The following is a 23,572-nucleotide window of genomic DNA, read 5'->3' on the forward strand; positions in this document are numbered from 1 at the left end:
GGTGGTTTTTTAAAGGTATTGCTTTTCTTGCTCCCCTTCCATTTCTACACACACGCACCAACACATGCACACTCACACTCACACTCACACTCACACACACACACACACACACACACACACTCTCTCTCTCACTTCCCTCCTGCCATCCACGCCCCAGAACTGGAGATACAGCTCATGTCACTGATTTAAGCTGATCATATGCATGATACTACTCCAGTCTAATGATAAAATAATTTCCATTTCCACACATATGCAGGAAAACAACAGCCGCTGCACCACTTTTGAAGCTGTACATAAAAAAAAAGCTTAGCTTGCCTCCAGTGTTCTTCCTAAAAGCTCATATTTCCAGTGCTTTCACCTGGGCTCCCTTTTGGAACTGCTGAAGGCAGCTTAAGTGAACACCATGTACTTGTCATTGCAATGAGCTGACAGGGACCACATGTCTGCTTACCAACTCCAGCTGAAGCACAGTAACTTCTTAAAATGCACCGACGCTGCCGTTTGGGATCATCTGAACAGACTCTCATAGGATCAGAGCCTCAGTTGGTATGATGACTCTCAGCTCTGCTAATGCTAAGAGAAATAGGCCAATTTAGTCTAAATTAAAATCTTAAAATATTTTTTTTAAATATTTTTTTAAGGATAAGAGCATATGCAAAGAAAACATTTTTTGGGGACTAGACTATATGTAAAGAATACAAAAAAATGTCATCTCTTCAAAGTTGATTTTATGCATTTCTTATTTTTCCATTGAGTGGAGTAAGGAATACACAATTCTCCACAGAATAAACTGATGATGCTTTAGCTGTCTGTTATTTTGTTTTAACTTAGAAAAATAGTGTGAACTTTCCCATTTGTTTGCTTCATTTCTTCATTAGATTTATAGCCTGACAGATTTTTTATTGCCTGTGCCTTTTTTACAGCACTGTTTGTCAGCCATATGCAATAATTTGCCATGTTTTAATTTGAAAATTTTGACATTGTGTTTTTTATTATGGAAAAATTACAAATATATGCTGGCAGAAATATTAATTGTAAATTGTTAATTTAAAAAGATTGCCTCTGTAGTTTTGTATTGCAAACAAATCTGATGTCCTAAATAGTTCACAACAGCAGAATAAGGTTTTGAATATTGATCACCCCAGTGGTTATGAGATTCAAATGAGTACAGGAGGGAAAATGACTATTATCTTTTTAAATTATTGTAGAACCGACTATTGTTGACATTCTGCTTCTGTGGAGTAAATTGTATGATGAAATTGTAGTGTATTTTGGGTATAATGGGTGACAAGCCATTAAGTGGGGTCTCCAGCATCCATGCATAGGGAGACAAGAAATATTTTTTGCTTTACTGTAGTCTGTATGCAGTGATTGCACAAATAATTTCTGTTCGTTGATCATTATGCCACGAGGTTTTTAATATACAGCCAAAAAAAGGTATGATCAACTGTATGTCATGCATTTCTAGAACTTCAGATATATCCCAGCTAGCATGTCTAATGACTATGTTTCAATTTTTTACATAAAGCAAAATTAAATTAATATTTAATCATTTATTATAGCATCAATGGAAGGAAGTGATAAATGCAGAAAAAGATTGTCGTAGGATTTGCTGCAGTTGAAAACCAAAGGAGAGTCACCTGCTAGTAGAAGTGGGAGTCTAATAAGTGATGGACGTATAAAGAGATAAAATAGAGTCATGGATGAGGAAATCAATGAACAGGTTAGAAATAGCTATATGCCAAAAAAAGAAAGGCGAGTTTTAATGGATTTAAGGGAACTGACTTGTTGATTAGCTAAATTAATCACAATCCAACTGCTTGTGCAAAACCCCCAAAATTGCCTACATGCAGCATGATGGAAATAGAGGGCACATATAATTAAAAGGACCAGTATTGTATGTATACTCAGGAGTATTATGCACCATGTCTTGTCATATTTCTGATATAATATATGTAGATATGATCATATTTAAAAGAAGGATTTAGGCTTATAGTAATAAAACTCATTCTACTGTTTCTAAAACTTATGCAGTAGTTAAAACTTTAATTAAACAGGTTTTCAAGAATGGGGAATAGAGACTGAGTTCATAAACCAGACAGATATGCTTTGTAAATGAAGAAGAGAGCTAATTAAGCCAAGCATAGCAGCATAATATTAATTTTTAAAAACACTTCAATTGTATTTGTAGTAAATCTTGCCACAGCTACTGCATATTTCCTAATGAATTATTCTACAGTTTAGATTCATTGTCTATGCTGCCAACACTCCATGGCCAGGTAAAAAATTGTATCCTTAGGCTTTATGCTAATGTTTATTTCAGCACAATTAACTCTTTGAGCCGAATTTATGGAAAGGTCAAAAATGACATAAGGAATCTTTAGGCACCAGAATATTTTTCATCCCTGTAAGTTTTATTCAACTGATGTTAATTCTAGTTTCTTTGCTGAAAGGCTTGTTATAGGTTAATATGAAGTTCTTGCTGGTCTCTATCAAGAGCTCTGTCACGTGGGATAGAAGAGGGCTCGGTTTTGTTATAGGTATGGCAGGCAATTAAAGGAGTTGGTGAACTGCTACATTCCCTTCCATATGAGAGAAGTTTTCAACTCTGTGCTTTTACATTGTCAGATTTAGATAGTTAAGTCAAAAGCACTTGCTGATGTTTAGCTGCAGTGTTTGTTTGTGTTTCTATGTTTCCTCAAACTATTTGTCTAAAAAAACCTTTAACATTTTGAACTATTTGAGAGATGTAATAAACCTGTTAGGATGTTAATTCTTTGGTTGAGTTTCTGTATTTATTTAGAGGAGGCTTTAGTTTCAGGTAGATTACACAGAGGTCCTTAATTTTGTCTTCTTCTTCTGGGAAAAATTGATGTTTGAATAGGTGCAGTTAGATCAGCTTTAGATATGTTCTTTTGGGATCTCTACTACAAAGAATATGAAAATTTGGGTTAGTTTTTGAGGCAGTAACAAATGCCTGAGTACTTCTTAACTAAATTGTTTCCCTCTGTCAATTCAAATACTCTTTTTTTTTTTCTAGAGAACTTTAGAAGTATAGTTAATATTGAATTTTTCATAATTACTTTCCTTCTTTCTGGGCCACCAGGTAACTGTGAACACAATATAAATATATAAATATAACTATAAATATATAGAAATGAAAAAAATATAATATATATATAAAAATATATAAATATATATGTTTATATATAAATATAACTATAATATACATATAAAAGAGCATCTAATAATATTGTATATTATATGTTTTATCTTTACACTCTGAATAGATATGTCTGTATACATATATATTCTTTGATAAAACATATCTCCATATGTTTTGAGGACAACACAGATATGGAAAACTGGGGTTTAAGTTAGTAACATGCTTCCCAAGTTTAGATCTAGACCCTCTTCAATTGGCTCTCTCTACATTGCCAGCTACAATCACTGAAAATGGATGAACACTTCTTTAAAACCATGCCATTTTGAAAAGCTGTGATTGTGGAAGGAAATTACCTTATACATTCTGTTTCCATTTTTTTGCCTTACTATGGGAGTCTATAACTGATTCATCTCTGTTTCTTCTGTGGTGCACACTATTTTAAGTTCTTGGCTTCTAAGTAGCCCTTCAGTCTATTAAAATTAAGACACTCAGCCTAACACTAAACTGTAGGCCTCCGGGCTAGTTCCTGGCTTTCCAGATCATCCCTGGTACTATGTTGGTACAAGGCCCACAAGCACATCCTGTTTTCTCCTTCCCTTCTTCCCTTGGAAAGGAAAAACAAGTATAGAGGCCAGAAAGGAGACACAGCATGAGCTACACAGAAGCAAAGACAATGGGTGCATTATGGTAAATAAATGCTATGTAGATTAGACACCCTTGCTTTTCTAACTCTATACAAATAATTTCCAGAGCTCTGATGATTCTATTGGAGTTGTGGGTTTCCTTCTAGGGAAAAAACTTTAGGTCAAGTAGTCTTGAAAATATGGTCACAAGCAATACATCCACATTTGTTTTGTCATCCCAAAATGACAGGATGGGACCAATCCCTTTACACTGGGTATCCACGCTATGGACTTTCACACTTAATTTAACAAACAAAAGTCTAAGGAAATTTAACCATCTCTTCAAAAGTTAGTTTAACCTGGTATTTAAATTTTCTAGTGACAGAAATACCACAAATTTCTGCATAAAACAATATCTAATACATAAAAATCCTTTAGTTAAAAAATTATTCATAATATTTAATGTATAGCTCTTAACAGTTTAAGCCAAACAGCAATTCTAATTTTGTATGTTTTCTAAAGCTATGGGGAGTGGTTAATCATATCAATCATGTAGCAAACTTCTACATATTGAAATTTGTTATCAGGTCTTCTCTATCAGTCTTATATTTTCTGAATGTTCCTGTTCCTTTAGCATTCCCTCATCTACCCACACTGTGTGCAACTTCAAGGTGCATTCAAAAATTGACCTGCAGTTGCTGCTGAGGCTTCTCCATTTCCATACTGAGTAGAATAATTATCTACTATGTCCTAAAATTATGCTTCTGTTAACTAATTAAATTTAGCTTCTGTAAAACTAGCATATTCTTGCTTACCATTCACTTTATGCTGCAGAAATTCCCCCACTCTAATCTTGTTTATAACAACTCCTAGCAAATATCTCACACCTTGCAATTTTCGTGATAAATGTGATGACAAGAATGATGCTGCTTTTGAAGTAAAAAGCACAGACTACCTTATCACCTAGACTGATGCATCAGTACAGGAAAGACATGGTCTACTATGAATTTTAATTTATTTATTTATTTGTTTTAAGAGAAGCTGAATTCTTTGACTGATAATTTTTTTTTATGGAAGTTCCATGGACAAAAAGTTTGCCGCATTGCATGCTACAGACTGGGGGGAGAAAAGTATATTCCAACTTTTTATATTGGCAGATACTATTATATTTTTCTGTGCTTTGAATACCAACACATAGGTATTACATTGAATTTAGCACTTCCAATTCTAAGAGGATTACTGATAAAAGATATGCAGTGGAAGGGAAAACAAGCTCTACCTTATACTGATATAGTGCCATATATTCATCACCTTACTGACAAGAAATCCCCTAGTTTGGGAATCAATGTTACCAGTGCAAAATCTTGCATCTGGATATTTCTTTTACAAGAGCTCTAAATGAAATGAAACAAACACAGATGAACTACTTAACATAGACTTTCCCTGGGCTAGAAATTCTAGATCTCTCCACTTTAATTTATTTTTGTGAAGTTTCACTGTAATAAAGCAGAGAAGTCATGTAAAAAATTTCTTAACTTAAAGATTATAGCAGGAAAAAATCACTGATGTATTGGCAGATTTGCAATTTTTTCAGATTGTCTTTTTTCAAGGTTAATGCTCCACGTTTTTTTAAAACAATGGCCACATTGAACAGAAGGATTAGGGTTAGGGTTAGACTTGGACTTATTAGACTTATTTACAGCCATATTAACTGTGTATTATTCAATCATATATTCAGTAACATAGCAAAATCCTGAAACTACTGTTTCCTAATATCCGTATAAATCAAAGTATATTGCCAAGACTCAAGAGAAAATTTGCTATTGCTTCTGCTGCAGGCATTGCTCAAAAGTTGTAACACAGTGGCTGTGGAGATGTTCCACACTGTGACAGATCTCCAGAGTCTCTTCCAGAGATATGCAAAGAAAAAATGACATCTGCACCTATCATTTTTAGCGAGTTGTGGAAATGTGTCAGGTTTTCAGTTCCTCATCTGTCATCGTTGTTGAGCTTTTCCATTTTCACAAGGACAAAATGACAAGCACTGTTCCTGGGAGCAGAGATGAATCTGTGATTGCAACAGGACTCAGACAACAACCACACAGTTTTTTCACTTAGACTTTAGTGATGTAATAAATGAAGAATTTGTAGTAAAATGTAGTAAAAGAAGAATTAATTATTTCTTTGCTGAAATGAGGAGGAGAAACTATCTCTTGAAAAACTAGACAGCTTATTTGCTTTCATAACTTTGTAGGTCAGAGTACTTGTTCTAGCCAATTCTGGTCAGGTGATCAGAAATCCACTGAAGGTTTTAAATAAATAAATAAGTAAATAATCAACATTATGTTTTCATTAAAAATCATTGTGACCATTAACTATTAAACAAGCTTGGAGAAAATTACAAACCACAGGGTTATTAATTTCCTATCACCCAGTGTTCTCAGGAATTCTCATTAGCTTTAATGCTCATTAAATACTGCAACATAAAATATTTTCCTGCTATATACATTTGGCCTTCTTTAATTTTTGTTGATGGCTTGCCTTCTTCCTTTTGACAGTCTGAATGTCTGCACTGCAGCACAGCCAGACAGAGTTTCATGATAAAGCAGTTCGTAACTGAATTTTGTGTGTCTGAAATCATCTGGTTTTAAATTTACCTGGGGACTTGATCTGCTGTAGCAAATAATGTGATACTAATGGGATTTTGATATTATGCTGATGTGAATATAGCTTGGAGACTTATGTAGTCAAGATCTACAGAAACTTTTAAAACAACATTAAAAGTATCTGATGGTGATTTGGTCATAAATTGAGACTCATTTTATTTTAAATATCCCAAGACAGATATAATCAGAACATGGTTGAGATGGAGTGGTGACACATCTGTGTGAAACTGGAACTCCATTCTTTTGTAAACAAGATTTCTTTTGTGAAGCTCTAATTTGAATCACAGGTTTTAGTTTGTAATTTGAGATTCACCCTGTAATGCATCTTCCATTGGGGACTACAAACTCCATTCAGTAATAAGATCTTTAGCCCTAACTTAATTACAGTATCTGAAAAGCTGACAGGGAATAAACATGACTAATGATTCTGATTTTCTCTCAACTGCTCACCTATCCAGCAATCTCTCTGTACAGAACCTTGCAGGGTGATCACAATTGATGATGTTTACATGTCTGACATTAGAAATAACCATTGTAGCAGATCACACTTGTATCTCTGCAGTACTTTAGAATTGAAATAAAAGTTAGAAATAACTATGTTCAATTTAATCTGAATTTAAGGGGCAGTTTCTGGTAAATTTCTCATTTTCAGAATAAGTGAACATTTCATTTTCTCTGCAGATATACAGGGATGCAAATCCTGTTTTCAGAGATGTCCTGTTCATGGCATACTTTAGCAAGCAAAGCCCAAGAAGAGGGAAAGCAATTTCATTTGTTTTCAAATTTACGTTTATTGCCAGCTGCTGTCAGTGTCAGAGTGTTTCAGGTACTTGAGAATACCAGCTTAGCAACCTTTCTTGATTTAAGAGACATGAGGTTTATTCCTCCAATCTGCTTCTATTTATTCTAAGCAGAATTACTGACAGAATCCTCACTCCAGTGAGTAAGGATATTTTGAATTTCTCGTAATTAAAGACAGAGTGTTTAAGCATATATTATACATTTAAGTTCTATTTAGACTGAAAGTTTCAGTTGCCTGTGAAGTGACAACACGTAAACAAGGTTTGAAAAGCTGAATCATGATTCATTTCAATGTATTTTTCAGTTCTCTTTTCAGCAGACCTATCACATACCTTTTAATTCCTCGCAAATCTGGCAGGCCTTTTTCCTCATTCATGTATACATCACATATACATATTCATAAAATACATTTATATGAGTAGACATATATATATATGTCTTCTCTATATTCAAGTTGAAAATACATTATAAATTTAGGATTATAGATTACTGTATTATAACTATAAATTACGGTAGGCTGTGACAGTAATACAACATAGTAAAAATTTCTTCTCCAGAATAAAACAGCTGTCCCAATAATCACACACTCAATAATGACTGCAAGACAATTGCACTGGAAGCTTGTCACACACTTTAACATCAGGGATGCTCTTCTATTATTGACCATCCTTCAAATATCAACCAGTGTGTATACTTGGGAGACAAAGAATGGGTCAAAATCAAATAGTTTTCATTCATTGCTGTAGAAGGTGTCTACTTACACCCCAAAGGGGCCCACCATCCCTAAGCTAACTTTATGTACATGTAAGAAAATTCAAAGAACGATTTTCATACAGTAAACGAGTCAAAGATTTAAGCCCAGAAGGTTTCTGAGTGTTTGCCAAAACTTCAGCATGATATTTTTAATTGCTTTTCATGAACCATCTAATTTGTTATGAAGAGTGACTTGTATGCCTATTCATAAATGACTGGTGCTATTTTAGGTAGTCTGCTGAGACATCCTCATGACAAGGGCAGCTATAACACAATGTTCAAGAGAATTGTGCCTTTCTGAAACTGTAGCTTATAAAACCAGACAGGATAACTGGGACATCTAAAATGGCACTGGACAGGTATGTTTCAAGTAACTGAATCCCACCCATTAAGCTTTTGAAACTCAGAGTTTTCCTCTGGAAATTTACTTGGTTAATTAATTTGGTTGTACCAAAACACTTTTTAAATTCACTACTCAATTTTCAACAATTAATTACAGAAGACCTTTGATGCAACAATTTCAAATATGAATTGCTCGATCTTTCAGCACTGAATATACAACATGGAAAGTGCTCATAGCAGAAAAGAAACCTAAAGGGGTAACCACTAAGAAACTAAAGAAAAAACATCCTTCATCAACATATGCTGATCTCTTTCCCTTCTTCTGGCAGCAAGTCAGCACCAAAAAGTTAAGTCCAGCAGAACAAAATTGAGCAGTTAAAAGGTGAAACTTGTCACAAAAAACTTGAACTCTTGTAAAAGACAACTCTGGGTCAAAAAGTAGATGTCCAACATACCTTGGCATGTTCAAAATGATTTTCACATGCCTGTGCATCAAGTGATAGTGTAAAGAGATCTACAAATGTTTCTAACACTTCCTAAACTCTGTTACGTACATCAAAGGATACAAAGGAGCAGAACACAATTGCCTATGGAAATGGTCTTACAGACTGACTTTAGCACTAGAACAAAGATATATGGGGGGTGCATGAGCATGGAGTTGAGGACAGGGCAGGCAGGGCAGAAACATAGTTTTCTACACATTCCCTGAAAATTAAAAGAAAAGAAGGGGGGTTATAGGATGAGTTACACTACACTGCACTGCATTAGCTGCTTAACTGTTGATGCAGATATTTCTACAGTAAATGGTTAGTTTTGTCCGGGCAGAATTTTTAAGTCTCGACATTAAATAAAAAGTCTCAAATTATCTACAAAATGATCTGACTTTTCTTGTTCTTCATCATCATAAAAAATTACATTATCTGCAGAGAAATGAAAGGTGCATACGTTGCCCTGTGGTTTAAGGTTTGTAACACTAGGGGCTTTCCCTTTATAGCCGTGTAGCATTTCACTTGTGGCACTGAAGTCTGCTTTTGACTTTGTAGTCTTGCACTGACATACCCCAAGGCTGCTGTGACAACACTTTTACCTCTTACTCCTAAATGCTCTTGTCCTCATGGTGTCGTGTCATTGAACTGCAAGACTTTGATAGGTCTCTGTTGCTGAGTTTCTCATAGGAATGGATTATGACTGATTTTTAACTCATCCTTTCTCCTCCCACTTTCTTGCTTGAGGTTTATAACTTTATGGTCAGGAATATGTAGAGCTCAGTAGATAAAACCAGTAGACAATTATTGAAATAACCCATAAAAAATTTACAGAAATATACATGCACAAAACTTCACAAACAGTTAAATGAGTGCAACATCTGTACCTGACCAGTTCCTGCAGCCAGAAACATCAGCGCTACCATGTAATGAAAGCCAACCGGGACACCAAGCTGATCCTGCTTTAACCAAATAATCATGGTGGGAAGTGTTTAAGGGAATATCTGTGGTGCTGGAGAAAATGATGGGAAAAAGAATCTTGCCTGGTGATATTCCAGTTTCTTCCTTTCCAGTCAGCTGTAGGTATAGCTTTCCTCCTTTCTTTCTGTCTCACGCTCTTTTTAAAAATATTTTAAAATTTTATTTTCAATTAAAGTTTGGGACTTTTTCATTAATACTGCACATACCATCAGTTAGGGAGCTCCCAGGAAAGCCTGTCAGCTCAGCCTTTGAGCAACACAGAGAATACTTCAGATTTTAAGAAACTTTCCACAAAACTCAGTAGACATATATGTAGCATTCCTGGTGCGTCTGCTCTTTTTGCCCATGTTTGGGTAATCTCAAGCACGAACAGTGGGAAAAACTATAAGGATCCTACTAATTATAACAGTAAAACAGTTTAAGTCTATGTGGCCAAGCACCTGTTCCTAGAAGAGCAGGGTTAGGGTTCTCTACTGCCATCACTGCCATTTTAAAGAGAGCTCAGAAGATGCAACAACTATTGCAGTCAAAATTATGAGACAGAATGGAATTAGAGTCGGTTGCAGACATTAAGTTTTATCTTCTCTTCCTGGGAGGAGGAGGGAATGCAGCTGTTTAGAAGACTTTGTGTTTCTACATGCATATATGAAAAGCACTTCTCTAGGGAAGAGAGAGAAGAGAAAAAATTAAGCAATTTGGACATTTTCTGAGTATGCTTCTCTCTTACTTTCCCCATTTCCCTAGAGATTTTGTGCCGGTTGTTTCTTTAGGCACTGCCCCTCTTCCTTTGTCTTGGGTGCTGTTGGAGGAGGTCCAATTCCTTCTGGACAATAATTATTGTAATAACTAATGTTAATGGGAAAAGGCACATTGAGCATGGACCAGAAGGTCTGGTTAAGCACACTTTCGCATCGCATCTCTCTGTGTAGTAGCATCCTTTCTTTTGTGCTGTTAGTAACTTCTAGCATTCTACCCTCCCTTTTTTTACACCACTTTTTAAAAAGAGATGATGACAAACCATTGGAAGACAACTGTGTTTCAAGATTTTGCCATCATTAAAGATTTCACCAAATAAAACATAAACATTTCCAAAACTCTATACATGTATATGAATATTCTCTCTACTCTATTAGTTTTTATGCAAATACAGTGATTTCCATTGGATAAAGGTGATTCCTGGTTCCTTCTTTCTCCCTCTTATTACTTCTCCTTCTTGTTCTAGAACTTTGTCTCCTCCTTTCTCCCATCACAAATGCAACAGATTTTATCAACTTTATTTCTCCGTCCTTTGTGCTCTTTAATGAATTTTTATGCTTCATCCTCTTTTACTTAGTCTTCTGAAATTTTAGTAGTTCCTTTGTCTGTTACCTGCAGCCTATTTGTTTCCTTGCTTTCAAAGCTTATGTCTAGTATTAAATCCAAGATTTTTTGATTTTTGTTTGCTTGTTTGTTTGTTTTTTCTCCATTACTGAATCAGATTTATGTTGCGACTCTATACTTTGCGTAAATTATTTTCTTGAACGTATGTCCAGGGTTAAGGCTATGTATTGTGCTGTCACCAAATCTGCTTCCAACTGTCCAAAGTTAAATCTTGTACTGCCACCCTTACTGTTTCATGTAGATCTACAATGAACAACTGACATTTGTCTATTCCAGGGTTCTTATTTTCTCTACATCCAGGCTTGTCTTGCTGATTCTTTACTCAGTGTGTGTCACGGAGTCTTTGCTTGTGTTTCAGCTCATTTGGGGCACCATGCCAAAATCCACTGTATGATTTTGTCAATCCTAATATCAGGCTCCAATTATACCTCCTAGCTTCTCATCATAAAAAATATTTCATAGTCCTAAAATGTGTGAGGGTTTCTGTTTCTCTTCAGAAGTAAATGCAAAAGGCTGAGTGTCTTTAGACTTGAGTATCGGAACTCTGACTTCTCTGGTCTTTACAAATGCAAGTACCTATTGGGGATGGAGGTGAGTGTTAGGGGACTTTGGGACTCTTTCTCATAGATTTATCTTTATCTTACCCTCTGGATTTTTGGGTCCATCCATAAATCATCTTGTAAATTATCATTCTTGAGATTTGGTTCATTTGTTTTCCACCCTATATTATTTTCTAGATTGTCTTGAATTACACAGAACTTGATTCCTGCCTCTTCTCAGCCTGACAAAGAGCTTCCTCTGCACCACTAATTTAGTAATTCAAGTAAACAGTCTAGTTTCTTTCGTGTTTCCTGCCAAAAAGAAAAGCAAAAAAAAAAAAAAAAAAAAAGCAAAAAAAAAAAAAGGCAAAAAAAGCAAAGCCTGTAAATCCTTAACTTAACTGTTTGTGATAATCTTTATAATATTTGAGACTTTACAGAAAGTAGTTTTGTATTTCTTTTTTATGATGATCTCGTTGTTTCCTTGTATACCTGTATTCTGATTTGGATCCAGTACAACTTCTATGCCTTTTGGGGCATAATGATAAAAAGCTGTCATATTAATTCCTAATCAGTATGGCCCAAATTAGAGATACCAATAAAATAAAGGCTTTATTTGCACACTTCCCTGTTTGCATGGGGTTTACAATGTGATTCTGACCTATGTAATTGATGCTCTGTCCATATAGAAAGCTTAAAAAGTCTTTTTAACACATAGCTGTTAGGATGTAGATATATTGAAGATGTATATTGAAATAGTTAAAATAGCTTCAAATATAAAAGAAGTGTGTCTCTGAAATTCTAGATAGCTCTAGTGGTGTATTGCCTTTTAGTGCTTTCTTCTATTTAATGCCCATCTTAATTTTATGTATTTGTTTCTTTTTGTTTTGGAAAATCAAATCTTTCCTGTGGTAAGGTGACGAAGGAAGAAAGTGAAGAATAGAGTACTACAAATGAAGTGCTTTTAAACAAACTAATTAATTACATGTACAAATGCATTGACTAAGTTTGGGTTTTGAATTAGATAACTAATTATGTTGAAAATGGCATAGCATATTTAAATAGATGCCAGTGCCTCTGGCTCATCCAGTTCTCTCTAGGCTGTTATTTAAGTACACAGCTAATTCTCTTGCTGTTAGGTATCACCTGTTATAATTTAAGAGCATGGTTGCATGCCTAATTAGACATATAATCTTGATGTTTACATAAACAAAATATAATTTTTTTGTATTAGTTTAAGGTGCATTTTTCTACTTCACAGAAAATCTGTCCATCAAATGCTGTGCAAAGTACCTGTTTATTATGGCAGCATTCTTAAAAAAAGCCCCAAAATTTCTTACTATAAAGTACAGAATTCAAACTGGGTTTGCTTGCATAATGTCTAGCAGCTATCTAGTAATTATTTTGTAATTACTCTTTTTGTTAGCTGCTTAAATCTGGTTCCAACCTCACACAATCTTTCAATATATTTGTTTACACAAAAAAAATTTAACCTTTCTGTATTAAGGAAACTGAGTTTTTTTTAAGAAAGACCATAAACAGTTATCTCTCAGAAACAATGTAGGTCCAACCTAATTGCCAAAGGTAGAATGAGATGAATCATGTCACCAGCATATGATTATGAATCATGTCACTAGTTTCTTAGACCTTTTTCAAATTACTAGATACATTTTACATGAGATCATAACAATACTAATTTTTTTTTTTTTTTTATTTAATTGTTGATTTCTAAAACACAAGGACCATATTTCTGGTAGAAAATGTCAAAGTTGTCAGATCAGAATTAAAGGTAGATCCAGGCATGTTTTTTTAAGAAGAATTTTTGTATATTAGTTGGCCAGATAAACTGGATTCTAAATAATAAATATCCCTTTACAAAGCCACTTATTTGAGTAGTCTTCCAAAAGAAAATACAGCTTGCATATATTCACACTAGCAGGACATACTTGTAACATTCAAGTTAAAGTAAACAATTTATGATACTGCACGTATGCATGTGTGGGAATTACTTTTATCAAAATACACAGTATTGATTCCTTGTAGAGTAGGTGGTATTTTCATTGTTTTAAAATGAAGACAGGTAGTCATTTAACATTGTATTTAGGAGAGAGGCTGAGGACAATATTTGGATTTCAAAGTTGTTCTACAATTATGTAAGAACACCTTCTATATAAATTGCTTTAGCATGTTTAAAGAACTATCATTACCTTTATCAATTCACAGAAAGTGATGAAATAGTAGGCAGCAGATGGATCTGGTGCAGAATCCTGTCTGTAAAACGCAGCCTTTTTTGTGAAATCTCTTTGCTTTTGCATTTACACTCTGGGGAAATATCAAAAATTAGTGAAGATAACGTTGGGCCCAACATACACCCTGCAGTAAAAATGAATAGTTGCATCATATGATTTCAAAAATGATGCAGTCAAAATTTACCAATCTTTTACATAGTTTTGTTAAATGCAGCCTCTTTATGGAGTACTCGTTCTGTTTACAGTTTCGACCCAGAGAATAGTTCCAGAGCAGCCCTTTTGTTTGTTGGTGAGCAGCACAAAGCAAACAACATTCATAAATCATACTGACTCAAAACATCAGTCCTGGTTGCTGCTTAATGAGGCTTTAATCTGTTTTGAACAGTTGAGTTTTTGTTGCTTTTTGCATTTTGTTTAATGTAATTCCCTTTTTCTAAAATTCCTAGGGGAGAGAAAGAGGGAATATGGTTAGAACACTCGCATGTCTTCTATCTAGTCTTTAGGGGAAGTAGAGATTAAGGCATTTTTTCCAAAAGATTTTTCAAATATTGATTTATTTTCAATAAACCTTTTCTAAGCCCACTCAAGATCTCATAGAACTGGACAATCACAGAATCACAATTATGGCTGAGGTCAGAAGTCACCTCTAGAAATCATCTAGTCCCACTTCCCTGCCCAAACAGTGCCAGCTATAGCAGGTTGCCCATTCCCATAACCAAAGAAATATCTGTGGAGCAGCCACAGTATCCTGTGAGAATGAACAATTTTATGACATCTCCATAGAAGTTATCAGGTATGAGGAATTGGCACAGTCCACAGGAGTATGAAATAAGAAGTAGAAATCCTATGGTGGGATAGGTACCCCCACATAAGGCTCAGGTATCTGGCTTTAAGTAGTTGCTGTCCAGGAAAATACTAACTTTTTATCAGGTATTATATTTATTGATTACTTATTGTGTTACACAAGGCACCAGCACAGAAAAGACAAGTCATCATCTTTCTACGTCCTTTTCCAACAAATTTCGTGAGATGGTTATGACAGAACTGTGCAAACCAGAGATTATAAAGGCAGTTCTCCTCCCACAACAAGTTCAGTGTCCTTAGTGCTACATTTTACTCTATTATTTTGTGGTTTTTTGCACATACTTACATCATACATACGTGCATACATACATATATATTCCCCAGAAAATATTATCTTCATAGGATAAAACCCCCATGATTATGATGTATTAAATTCAGAAAATGGTTAACCAAAGCCTTTTTTGTTGAGTTGTGTTTTTTTTTTTTTTTTTTTTTGACTACTGTTTTCTGTAGGAAATTTTATGCAATAGGATTTTCAGGAAAATTGTCTTTAACTCCCTCAATTTACTAGAAGTCTTCTCTCAATTTCTCTTTAGAGCAAAAGCAATTACCTTCCTTCCTTTCTTTCCTTCTTTCCTCATCTTTTGGTAAAAATCTGTGCAGAAAATAATACCTACCTTAGGCCTTCTTGATAGATTATTTTAGTATTTAAAAATATTGTTGCTAGAGATCCACTTTTAATAATCTGTGAGGAGTTTTCTAGAAATGGTACAATTACATTTGTACAGAAAAAAAAAATCTCATAAACATCAGTATTTTATAATGAATTTTCATCTGAAAAACCTAGATTGGTTTGGCTTCATGAATGCTTCGATCATGGTTGACTAGCTTAATATTCATTGTGTCAGCTGCAATTCTAAGGTTATTAAGCCTAACCTAGATTTCACTGGTGTATAGGTTAATCTGCTCCGTTATCTTTTTGTGTATGTATGTGTTTTAGCTCACACCAATTTCCACTTTAAAGTTAGTGATTTGGAAACTCTAAGACCAGCATGATAAGGAAGACAATTACTCTTTGTAAAGCTTAATTTAATACCTTTTTGTCCTTTGCATTGCATCCTATTTGAAAACAGTTTTCCAAGGATAAACAGAGTAAAAATAGTGATGTAACATATCCTGGCATTATGCTTCACTAATGTGTTACAGAAGCAGTTGCCAGAGAAAGTCAGATCTTCATCTCTTATCCTACCCCATGCAGAGAAGATAAACTGAGATGAGGAGGGTAAATTAAGAGGGATTCAGTTAATAGACAAAAAATTAAGATAACAATCAGATGACAGGAGGAAGTTGTTGAAAATGCATCTATTCCCACTCTGAAAAGTAAACAATCCTTCTTCTAGAGGGACAGCACCTTGCCTTCTGTTTTGAAGCTTTATTTTAAATACAATGGAATATTTCAATCTTAGCATCTTTATGAACAAAACTGATATCTGTTTTCTCTTATTAAAAGTTTAGATTTCATTAATTCCAAAAAATGCGTTCTCATTTCATTTTTTGGTGCTTTGAGTTCAACTGAAAAACACTGCCTGGGTAGCCCTAGAGTCTGAACTATGCTATATTTATCCACAAAACTGACTTTAAACAAGATTATACTGTGGTTTATGTATGGGCTATTTCTCCCTTTATTTAAGAGATGACCCTTCTGCTAAAATCCATCCACTGAGGCTCAGTTCCATGCTCACATTTAATTTGCCATCACTCAGACTTTCTTCCTCTTTCTATCTAGTAGATTTTAAATGATAAAAAAGTGGCAGAACATTTTATTCTAAAACCTTCAGTTCTCATCACATCCTTTGAAAGAATGAAGCAACAGATGTGTTGTCTCAAAACTTTGTTGAATTAAGTTATTTAACTTTGTAATTTTTTAAGGGTGCACTTTTTATTGAAATACATTTTCATTTTTCATCTCTTCTTTTGGAAATTGTCACCATAAAATAAAAATGAAGCTGGAAGAATGGGCTAATCAGTTTTCTGGCAAAGAAGAAAGTTCAAATATATTCTAACAAATGTTTGTCTGTCTTATTCTTCTAAACCTTGTTGAAAGCTATTCTACAACCTCCACAGAAAAAATATTCCAGTGCTTTGCTATCTGTAGCCAGAATATTTTTCATAGTAATTCCTAATGGTAAACTATGTTAGTGAAAATTAAGCAATTATTTTCTTTTGCATCTAAAGTGTTTGAAAAAATTTATCATTGTTCCTTCTAAAGAATTTCATGCAGAACTATAGTTTATAGGAGTTGCTTCTTGCATTTAGTCTAATTTTTCCAGAGTAAAAAAAGGGCTTTCTATTTTTCCTGACAGATTTATCCCAGAATAACTGCCCTTCTTCAGAGAGGTATTTGAAGAGAAGGCAGGTGCATAGGGGCACTTTTCCATAATATCATCCTGGCTTTGAGCAACATCCTAACTTGAGGCTGATGATTTGTTTGAATAAACTTTTCACTAGACTCTTCCTCCACAGGTTTGATCATGTTTCAAACTTTTTGAAACCTGTATCATCCAAAGCACCTAGTGTGCTGTGTCACATGTTTGTCAGTGACACGGGCAGTGGCATCGAGCGCACCTCAGCGAGTTCGCTGAGGACACCGAGCTCTGTGCTGTGGTCGACGTGCTGGAGGGAGGGGATGACACCCAGAGGGACCTTCACAGGCTTGAGGGGTGGGTCTGTGCAAACCTCATGAAGTTCAACAAGGCCAAGTGCGAGGTCCTGCGCCTGAGTCAGGGTAATCCAAAGCTGCAGACAGTATTCAAGATGAGATACATCACAGGTTTTTACATTAACAAAATGACTGTTTCTGGTTTTTTTTTCTGCCATTCTTTACTATAAATGACAATGGATTTGACTGCTAATAGACATTAAGCTAACCTTTGTTCAAACTAGCAATAATTTTCCCAATTATACCTTTACTGTGTGGTAACAATTAGATCAGAGCCCATCCCTGTGTGCATAAAATTAGGACATGGTTTTTTTTAACTTTTCCCAGAGGCATTGTTTTACCTGCGCTGACATCTACATAACTTTTAGAATATCAGTTGTTTGCTCTATCTTGGATTCTCTCAATTAAATTTCACTTTTTCTTAAGTTGTGGCACTCTAGCTGGGACCTCAGCAACTGATAGAAGATCAAATGAATTGTCCATTTTCCTCATGTTTTATATACAACACATCTCTCAATACATCTCTGTATTACATCCCTCAAGTGTACTTGTCTTTCTTTTTCATCAACATTCTCTCATATTTTTGATTAGCTATAATGCTGAAATCTTTAGTGCAAAATGATTACAGGTATGTTGTTCAGTTCCTTACTATTGTTTAATATTCTTGCATACAATCAGTCTCTATCATATATAACACATTCCCCCTTTATTCTGGTTTATGATCCTAGCCCATCATTAAAATTCTTTTCATTAAGTTTTTGGTCATGAATTATATTTTGTGACTACTGAGGCTAGTAAAGTATTGAGCCCATCAGACTTCCGTCTGCCCTGTGAACAAAAAATCATAGCTTACTGTTCAGTGTAAATACAATGACTGTTAACTGAAGTACACTTTCTTTTTACTGTGTTACTGTCACTGCCATGGATTGAGGACTTAAAATCTCTTGTTCCAATTACCTTTCCTTTTGTGTATTTCTTCTAAAAATCATAAGTCTACCTCCTACTTTTGATATGTAAAATTATATTGCATAAAATAGGTTGCTAAGATAGATACAATGAATGATAATTCATCTGAATGTGTTCACTTTGATAGTAATGAATTTAAAATAGATTTTTAACTTTTAAATTTAGCTAAGTGGAATCCCAATTAATGGGTTTACACAGTATCTAACAATGGGACTCAAATCTTAATTGCTGCTTTTAACATCTTAGAGAACAAGAATCACAGTAGAATCTAATTATTTTGAGTGCGATGACCCTTCCTGTAAGACGTTACCTAGAAATGATATTTGCAAGAACTAAAGGAATTTTTTTTGAGAATATTTATACAAACTTTAACAAAAAAAAAAAATAAGGCTGTGATCTTTATCAAGCACACAGCAATGGGAAAAGATTCTGTTACTGTTTGATCTACTGGTTAGCAATTTATGCTGCTACTAATACAATAAACAAAAAGAAGGAAATAACACTGACAAAATGCTGAACAAATTAAAAAAAAATATTGATTAGAGATTTTGATTAAATAAAATGCATGTCAAGCACCATGGTGTGATGAAAATAAATATGTTGATATATAATTTGGATATGCCTAATACATACTATTCACGTTTTAGTCAATTGTAACAAAAATATGAAGTGTGAAAATGTCTGAGGAAGAGTCAGACATCTGCTGAAAAAAAGAAAAAAAAATATATATAGGTGCAATGTGACACAAGTTGGGCTGTAATAGAGTAAATTGTATCAGCAGAGACATATATCTGCAGCCAGACTTCACGACTTTGCTACCAGTTTCCAAGACTAAATTAATATTGTTGAAAGCTGTACTATGGCCTTCCACCCAAGTGGCTCCTAAACTGGTTTGGGAACCCAGTTGTCCCTGCTGTAGAACCCAGCCTTCCCTCCAGCAAAGGCAAGAGAAGACCAGATTATTTTACACAGGGGTGTGGAGTCCACAGAATGGACTGGATGGCTGAAGTGACTCAAGAAGTACCATAAGTCAGTTTGTGTGAGAAGTCAGGCAAAAGAGGAAAGATTGCATTACCATATATCAGGAGTAAATATTTAAGTGAATAACAAAAAAAAGAGAAGACAGTTAAAATATTTAATCTTTAAAAGAAAATTTAAAGAGTTTTAATAAAAAATCATCTAGGCTTGTCCAGAGAGGAAAAGCAATGAGGTCTAACAAAAGACTAAACTGGGACTGTCTAAAAGCTGTGTGTGACCAGTTTATTGAGTGTACAATAGAAAACTACAGACACTGAGATTTTAAAATACGAGTATGACATATGTTAAATAATGTAGTCTTGTCAGCTTTTTTGAACCATTGATGTGTTTCCCTGCTCTTTTCAAGCAGCTTAAATGGTAGTGCGTTATATGTAAAAGGGGGGGATATTTGAAGCTGGAGAGATCTTTACTGTCAGGAGCAAAAAAGTTTAAAAAGAGTTAGCTTTCGTTATGGATTCTACAGCAGAGTTAATTTTTAGCATTTCAGTCTTTCTAATCTATGTTTTGTTCTTTAGAGACTTTATGCATTATAAACATTATGGAAGAATAAAATCAATTTAATATACAAAGTTATTTCTTTGAAACCACTCTAATTTACTTTTATTTCTGTACTGTATGCATTTCACTGATTGTTGCAAAAATATAAAAAAATACCTCTTTTGCAAGATACTACTCAATTTTTGTTGAAGATTTCACCAAACAGTTTATCACCTAAGGTAAACTGAGGTGGTTTACTATGTATTATTCAGGCACACTGGTCTTCTAGTAGGATGTTTACTGAAAGGCTATTTCTTGTGATTGTCAGATAAGTCTGAGAGAGTAGGAGTTTTATGATTCTCATTTATCTGTTACTTTGACCCCATCACTCATCTTCCTCCTCTTAAAAGATATATAAATACCAAATAAATGAAAAAGAAGCCTGACACTTGGAGATTGACATAGTCTTCAGCTTTCAAAGATGATGAATATCTGAAGCTTCTGCTGACTGTGAAGTGAGCAGAGTCAAGTTTTCCAAGTGTCACTCACAGGAGGTTACAAATAGAATATTCTTATTCATTCATGGTAAAAAACTCACTGTTTTTTGAAAAATCATACCAAAATCTGAAACCTCTGTCTTATTACTTACTGCCTAGGCACCTTTTGTTAGCTGGGGACTGGGATAGCCGAGGAATGCATGGTTCCTGTGCATCACGCGGGAGTGCATGTATAGAAATATAAACATACACATACGTTTGTAGGGCTAGATAATTTCTGTCAGAGCTGAGCAGGCCTTCATGAAGCTTGAGTGCATCTCCATTTTTACAGCACTAACAGGTAGTTAGAAGATGACTAAGCTCCTTAAAATGTTCAACTCAAGTAGAGAAATGCCATGTCAGAGACTGTAAATGGCAAAGTAAAGCAGACAGGCCCATAAATTTTCATGTCAAAATATTGCCATAAATGCTCACTCTTTGGACACTATTTCCTCTAGATATGCCCAGCTAGCACAGCATATCTGAACTTATGTTTAGAGCTTTAATAAATGTCTGACTTCATTTTTAAAAAGAACTGACAAGAGGTCATTGACAGAAACCACACCAGTTAGTTCTTGAGACATAAGAACTGTTCTGATTTTATTACATTTGGATTTATACTGTTAAGCTGAATGATGAGAAAATTGCCAAAGAAATCATATAAAGCATATAAATCTGACATGGAACAGAAGACTTGCTTGGTTTCTTGATTTCTTGCTTTGTGATTTTGTCTTGCTTTCTTGTTTTGTCTTACTGTCTTGCATTCATGCTTTTTCTGTTTCTCTCTCTCCCCCTTTTTCTGTTCTGCATAAATGAAACCAGAATCAGATCTTCAGGGCATATTCCTAAGCAAATGTATTTGGAGCAGAGGTCTGGGATCAAATGATGCCCCCCTACTGAGCTGACAGTAGAATTCTCATTTACTTTAGAAAGGGCAAAAATTTATCCAAGAGAGAAGTCTACCTCTTGTAAGAAAATAGTCCATCGAAGACTGGTGGGGAAAGAGAAAATTTATTACTAAACAGTACATGAAAGAAGCATTCTATTTGAGAACGTGTGCAAAAATCACAAAATTTAATATTATGGTTCCCATAGCAACAATAACTGTGCCACATTGCACACTTCTAAGAAGGTGTCATTTCTACAAAAGCATGTATTATAATAAAAAAGTATTTGATATGCAATGTATGAGAGGAAGGAACTATATGGTCTATAAAATTGAGTTGCTTTATGCTGGTGTATTTAAATCCTTAGGTATTTTTTCGACAGATTGAATAATTGCTATCTAGTTTAATTTTTATATCCCATATCACATGACCATTTTTGCCCTGAAGATAAGACAACAATATGAACAATGTTTTAGGCTTTGGGCTTGTTCAGATTTTGGTAGCTGATAAGACATTTGATAGAGTACATATTATGGCAGTAGCTTTTTAAGGAGAGAAATAAACATCCAAAAATATTTTCTGATCAAGAGGTGAGATTTAAATCTTAAAAGTCAGGAGAAATTTGAACCAGTGACCCCATGACAGGGGGATTGGAACTAGTCCCTTCCAACTCAGTCCATTATATGATTTAGAAATGAGAAAGTTCTCTATTCTGAGCGATCTAGCTGTTCAAGGAAGGTATAAGAAGATTCAAGCCCTTTGAGGTAAAGATATGATCACATTTGTGAATTGATGAGCATGTATTGACAATACTGAAAATAAATATAAAATCTAGTTGAACAAGTGTCCTCTTTATATTCTTGGCATTCAGTTTACCTTTTTACCTTCTTACCTTCTCCTGTCCTTCCTCTCTTGCAGTCCTTTGATTAATAATGTGCATCAAACAAGCATAAAAATGTAAAGCTGATACAAGAGGTACTGATATATGATATTCAGGCTTTTCTTGAGGATTTCTCACTGATGATGTATTAGCTATTAATAATAAGACTGGTCAAATATTTGTCTGATGGATGGTGAAGTATTATCTGTGCAGAAAACACAAAAGGACTAATGAGAAATTCTTCTTTAGCTCTGCTACTCCTGCTTCTAGCAGGTTTGTAGGTCCAACCAAGTGCTGAAGAAGCCTTTTCTGGACTTTCAAAAATATGTAGAGAACACTGCCATTTGCTAGACATTTGATAAGTGAGAAAAACGTCTCTCTGAATTCAGTGTTCTTGAATTCCAACTTTGTTCATAAAGCAACAGGTGTAATAGCACCATGGTTCACAGGAATGTACCTGTTGGGACTCCTACCTGTAAAAGCAGTATATCAGAAAATAGCTTGCTTGTTTGCTTGCTTGCTGTCTTATAAGGAGTGGGGGTAAATAGTTCCCAAGTGCTTCCTGTTTGTTATGAAACAATATTTTTCCTGCTCTTTTAATTCCACATTTTTTGCAAAGCTTAAGTAATGAATAGTATTCATTCCATATGTTATATTTTCTGAATAGGGACTGAAGTCTTTTATGTGATCCATCTTCCAAACATACAGCAGTCAAACTCTCAGACTGAGCATTGAATTTCATAATTGCCATAACTGCTTTAAATTGAAATATGGGACTGAAGTGATTCACTACATTAAGAAAACTTGGTGTTATGGAAATCTACAGGAAACTAAGAATTGTAATTGTAGCTCTTGTATCAGCTACATATCAACTGAATACAAATGGTCTGAACAGCAGAACATTATGTACTTGTCCATTCCTATTGTTGACCAGTCTATAAAATATCCTGTCCCTTACAATTAACCTGGAGCTAGAAGATTTCACTCTAAAGTATTTAGTTTTCTTTCCTGTTGTCTATCTTCCTTAGCTTTTGTACTTTCTTTTTTTGTGTGATACAGTAGTGGTAATAAATGCTAATGCTAATGTTATGGACTGAGGAAATGTTCCTTTACTGGTAGCTTATGCTGTAAATTACCCATTCCAGACTTTTAATAGTGTTTTCATGATTTTTTTTCAGTGTGTTCAAAAGCTGCTATCCATGTCTTCACACTTGAAGTCTATTTGTGTAGACACGTACATATTGTTTCCTAATTATCTCTAACCACAGGACTATCAAGCA

General features: G+C 34.6%; 1 protein-coding gene across 3 annotated transcripts in view; it reads left to right on the forward strand.

The window, feature by feature from the left end:
* The window catches only part of IMMP2L (inner mitochondrial membrane peptidase subunit 2), a 420,331-nt gene that overhangs the window by 286,843 nt on the left and 109,916 nt on the right, over positions 1-23,572 (forward strand). Inside the window, exon 5 of one of the 3 annotated variants that reach the window (XM_069003885.1) lies at positions 257-562. The exons of the other annotated variants lie outside the window; for them this stretch is intronic. Coding sequence (XP_068859986.1) covers positions 257-383 — 127 coding nt within the window. The 3' untranslated portion in view covers positions 384-562. Of the gene's footprint in view, positions 1-256; positions 563-23,572 lie in introns of those variants that run through there. 3 annotated transcript variants of the gene reach the window in all.

This window comes from Aphelocoma coerulescens, chromosome 1A (assembly GCF_041296385.1).
Source record: "Aphelocoma coerulescens isolate FSJ_1873_10779 chromosome 1A, UR_Acoe_1.0, whole genome shotgun sequence".
Taxonomy (NCBI): Eukaryota; Metazoa; Chordata; class Aves; order Passeriformes; family Corvidae; genus Aphelocoma; species Aphelocoma coerulescens.